We start from the raw sequence: 4,853 nt of genomic DNA on the forward strand, positions 1-4,853 counted from the left end.
CCGTATGGTGAATTTTGGTTTTACGCGTGCTGCTCTCCTGTGCGGTCTTTTATTATTGCTAACCGCCGTGTGTCCGCTGCATGTGACTGCTGCTGCTGATGATAATGGACGCGTGATTGTTAATGTGAAGGAGTATTTCTCCATGCCTAATTATGCATTTATTCGAAGAAGAAAGTATATGGTTGATCAAGAAAGCACCAATCGTTACTGCGTGTATTTTGGTGCCGAAGTTGCTGCCGATCAAACGGAGGCGGCACACCAAAGTTTGCAGGATGCAATGAAGCGTGTAATTACGGGTTCGGATGCTTTCAGCTACCTTGGTGGAGATGCTGTGTACAGTAGTGGCGAAGCAATTGAAGCTGATAAGCGTTGTAAGCCTGGAGACATTGCATCTTCCCGCTATTGTGTGTATCGTTGGAATAAGGGATTGTTTGCAAAGGCTTTGCCTGATGGTCACGGGGTGGCGTTCTGGCATGGTTCATATGTCAAATACGGTGGTGCGGCCTCAATGAATGGTTACCCATCCTTTTGGGGTGGTGAATATCCCAAGCGTGGTCAGTTGTATACCCTTTCATGGTATCATACAGGAGATGATGTGACTACCTGGTATGATGCTGATGGGGTGTCAGGCACTATTCGTTGGACAAGTCGAAACTTTGACACGAAGTCTCAAGACTACGTTATTGTTTGTGAAGTTCAAAGATATGTTACTGTGGCAGCTGATAACTACACAACAACTACAACTACGACAACAACTACCACTACCACTACAGCCGCACCTGCCTCAGGCGAAGTGCCGGAACCAACTGTGACAAAGGATGAAGAAGTTACCGTGACAACTGTGTCATTGGAAGAGAGAAGTAATTGGCACATTATTCTCATAGCTCTAATTTCTGTTGTTTCCCTTATTGTGTTGCTACTTTTCCTTTTACGTTGGTTCTGTGATTATAATGTTAAAAAGGAGATCATTCCCATGACGCTGCGTGAAGTTGTTGGAGAGCCGTTGTTTGTCCTGGAGTCAACACCTTTCGTTCCCCCAGAGGGTTTTGCTGCTCCTCCCTTAGCCCTGCAATATTATAACCAAATGAGAACCAGTGAATAATATTAGCGTCACATCGTATATCACATGGGTGGTGGTTGAGTGATGTTTAGGATCAAGTGGAGTAATGAATACTGTACCGCTTTCATCCTACGTTACGGACCGTCACAATTTCTAGCTTCGTGTATTGTTTCACTTCCTATTATTACTTTCAGTAGTGCTCAATACTTCATTGTTTCATATAATTATTACTTTTATGTTCCTAATATTAACGGTCTCCTTGTACCATGTTGGCTCTGCGAGGGACTTCCGATGTGTGGCATCGCTTTCCTCCGACCACATCATTGTTCTTTTAGTGTGTGACCCATTGAACCATCTTTACTGTTTGATGTCCCATTGTTTCGTTGTTGTTAGTGTTGATTATTTATTTCGTGTGTGGGTGTCATGTTTAGTTCGCGTTATTTCATGTTTTACTTCCATGTATATGTGGGAGGCTTGTAGGTCCTCCCTGTTACGTGTGATGTATTGCTATACGTGTAACTTGCAGCACTTAATTATTTTAACAACCTATATGAGGTTACATTAAATGAGAGTTCCATAGTGTTCAATATCTGCGTTTTAGTTCATCCATTATGATAATAAATGTTTTGAGTACCTGTGTCTCACTAACCAATTTGTTGGGATATGTGATATGGCTGCTCTCTTCCATTATTATTTGTGTTATCCTTTTCATATTTCTTGTTTATTATCCTCGAGTGTATGTGTGATTATTTGATATCTTGTGTAACTCCTTTTTCTATTGTCACTGTTGCATTTCCCCTTTACTCACACGCTCTTCCCTCTTTCCCGCATATGTGTGTATTTGATAAAGTCATAAGGAAACAACACTGACAATGAGCATGGACACCCGTATGGTGAATTTTGGTTTTACGCGTGCTGCTCTCCTGTGCGGTATTTTATTATTGCTAACTGCCGTGTGTCCGCTGCATGTGACTGCTGCTGATGGTGATGATGGACGCGTGATTGTTAATATCAATACTATAATTTCTCTGGTCAATCGTGCATTTATTCGTGATGGGGAGTACTATGTAAGTTACTACAATGCTAACGCATATTGTGGCGACAATGGTGCTGTGCTTCCTGCCGATCAAACGGAGGCGGCACACCAAAGTTTGCAGGATGCTATGAAGCGTGTAATTACGGGTTCGGATGCTTTCAGCTACCTTGGTGGAGATGCTGTGTACAGTAGTGGCGGAGTAATTGAAGCTGATAAGCGTTGTAAGCCTGGAGACATTGCATCTTCCCGCTATTGTGTGTATCGTTGGAATAAGGGATTGTTTCCAAAGGCTTTGCCTGATGGCTGGGGGGTGGCGTTCTGGCATGGTTCATATGTCAAATACGGTGGTGCGGCCTCAATGAATGGTTACCCATCCTTTTGGGGTAGTGAATATCCCAAGCGTGGTCAGTTGTATACCCTTTCATGGTATCATAAAGATTATGATGTGACTACCTGGTATGATGGAAAAGATATGTCAGGACGCATAAAGGGGACGAGTAAAAACCCTGCCACAAAAACTGAAAACTACGTTATCTTATGTGAAGTCCACGATTCTATCAGCACGACGACAACCACAACAACTACCACTACAACTACAGCTGCACCTGCCTCAGGCGAAGTGCCGGAACCAACTGTGACAAAGGATGAAGAAGTTACTGTAACAACTGTGTCATTGGAAGAGAGAAGTAATTGGCACATTATTCTCATAGCTCTAATTTCTGTTGTTGCCCTTATTGTGTTGCTACTTTTCCTTTTACGTTGGTTCTGTGATTATAATGTTAAAAAGGAGATCATTCCCATGACACTGCGTGAAGTTGTTGGAGAGCCGTTGTTTGTCCTGGAGCCAACACCTTTCGTTCCCCCAGAGGGTTTTGCTGCTCCTCCCTTAGCCCTGCAATATTATAACCAAATGAGAACCAGTGAATAATATTAGCGTCACATCGTGTATCACATGGGTGGTGGTTGAGTGATGTTTAGGATCAAGTGGAGTAATGAATACTGTACCGCTTTCATCCTACGTTACGGACCGTCACAATTTCTAGCTTCGTGTATTGTTTCACTTTCTATTATTACTTTCAGTAGTGCTCAATACTTCATTGTTTCATATAATTATTACTTTTATGTTCCTAATATTAACGGTCTCCTTGTACCATGTTGGCTCTGCGAGGGACTTCCGATGTGTGGCATCGCTTTCCTCCGACCACATCATTGTTCTTTTAGTGTGTGACCCATTGAACCATCTTTACTGTTTGATGTCCCATTGTTTCGTTGTTGTTAGTGTCGATTATTTATTTCGTGTGTGGGTGTCATGTTCAGTTCGCGTTATTTCATGTTTTACTTCCATGTATATGTGGGAGGCTTGTAGGTCCTCCCTGTTACGTGTGATGTATTGCTATACGTGTAACTTGCAGCACTTAATTATTTTAACAACCTATATGAGGTTACATTAAATGAGAGTTCCATAGTGTTCAATATCTGCGTTTTAGTTCATCCATTATGATAATAAATGTTTTGAGTACCTGTGTCTCACTAACCAATTTGTTGGGATATGTGATATGGCTGCTCTCTTCCATTATTATTTGTGTTATCCTTTTCATGTTTCTTGTTTATTATCCTCGAGTGTATGTGTGATTATTTGATATCTTGTGTAACTCCTTTTTCTATTGTCGCTGTTGCATTTCCCCTTTACTCACACGCTCTTCCCTCTTTCCCGCATATGTGTGTATTTGATAAAGTCATAAGGAAACAACACTGACAATGAGCATGGACACCCGTATGGTGAGTTTTGGTTTTACGCGTGCTGCTCTCCTGTGCGGTCTTTTATTATTGCTGACTGCCGTGTGTCCGCTGCATGTGTTTGCTGCTGATGGTGATGATGGACGTGTGATTGTTAATGTGAAGGAGTATTTCTCCATGCCTAATCGTGCATTTATTCGTGATGGGGAGTACCATGTAAGTTACTACAATGCTAACGCATATTGTGGCGACAATGGTGCTGTGCTTCCTGCCGATCAAACGGAGGCGGCACACCAAAGTTTGCAGGATGCAATGAAGCGTGTAATTACGGGTTCGGATGCTTTCAGCTACCTTGGTGGAGATGCTGTGTACAGTAGTGGCGGGGCCATTGAAGCTGATAAGCGTTGTAAGCCTGGAGACATTGCATCTTCCCGCTATTGTGTGTATCGTTGGAATAAGGGATTGTTTGCAAAGGCTTTGCCTGATGGCTGGGGGGTGGCGTTCTGGCATGGTTCATATGTCAAATACGGTGGTGCGGCCTCAATGAATGGTTACCCATCCTTTTGGGGTAGTGAATATCCCAAGCGTGGTCAGTTGTATACCCTTTCATGGTATCATAAAGATTATGATGTGACTACCTGGTATGATGGAAAAGATATGTCGGGACGCATAAAGTGGGCGAGTGATAATCCCGATACAAAAACTGAAAACTACGTTATCTTATGTGAAGTCCACGATTCTATCAGCACGACGACAACCACAACAACTACAACTACAACTACCACTACAACTACAGCTGCACCTGCCTCAGGCGTAGTACCGGAACCAACTGTGACAAAGGATGAAGAAGTTACTGTAACAACTGCGTCATTGGAAGAGAGAAGTAATTGGCACATTATTCTCATAGCTCTAATTTCTGTTGTTTCCCTTATTGTGTTGCTGCTTTTCCTTTTACGTTGGTTCTGTGATTATAATGTTAAAAAGGAGATCATTCCCATGACGCTGCGTGAAGTTGTTGGA

The 4,853-nt window shown here is 42.6% G+C and overlaps 3 protein-coding genes across 3 annotated transcripts; all 3 read left to right on the plus strand.

Moving 5' to 3' along the window:
- Window positions 1-4: 4 nt before the first annotated feature.
- TbgDal_II3500 (hypothetical protein, conserved) lies at window positions 5-1,102 on the plus strand (the record flags this gene model as incomplete). The annotated part of the gene is made up of 1 exon (XM_011773598.1): window positions 5-1,102. One exon carries the CDS (start codon window positions 5-7, stop codon window positions 1,100-1,102), a length of 1,098 nt encoding a protein of 365 aa, XP_011771900.1.
- An 830-nt stretch (window positions 1,103-1,932) lies between these two features.
- TbgDal_II3520 (hypothetical protein, conserved) lies at window positions 1,933-3,024 on the plus strand (the record flags this gene model as incomplete). The annotated part of the gene is made up of 1 exon (XM_011773599.1): window positions 1,933-3,024. One exon carries the CDS (start codon window positions 1,933-1,935, stop codon window positions 3,022-3,024), a length of 1,092 nt encoding a protein of 363 aa, XP_011771901.1.
- An 830-nt stretch (window positions 3,025-3,854) lies between these two features.
- Window positions 3,855-4,853, plus strand: TbgDal_II3540 (hypothetical protein, conserved, (fragment); the record flags this gene model as incomplete). The annotated part of the gene is made up of 1 exon (XM_011773600.1): window positions 3,855-4,853. A coding segment is annotated over one exon (999 nt), but the record flags the coding sequence as incomplete, so codon positions are not given.

The sequence above is a fragment of the Trypanosoma brucei genome, chromosome 2 (genome assembly GCF_000210295.1).
Source record: "Trypanosoma brucei gambiense DAL972 chromosome 2, complete sequence".
Classification (NCBI taxonomy): Eukaryota; Euglenozoa; class Kinetoplastea; order Trypanosomatida; family Trypanosomatidae; genus Trypanosoma; species Trypanosoma brucei.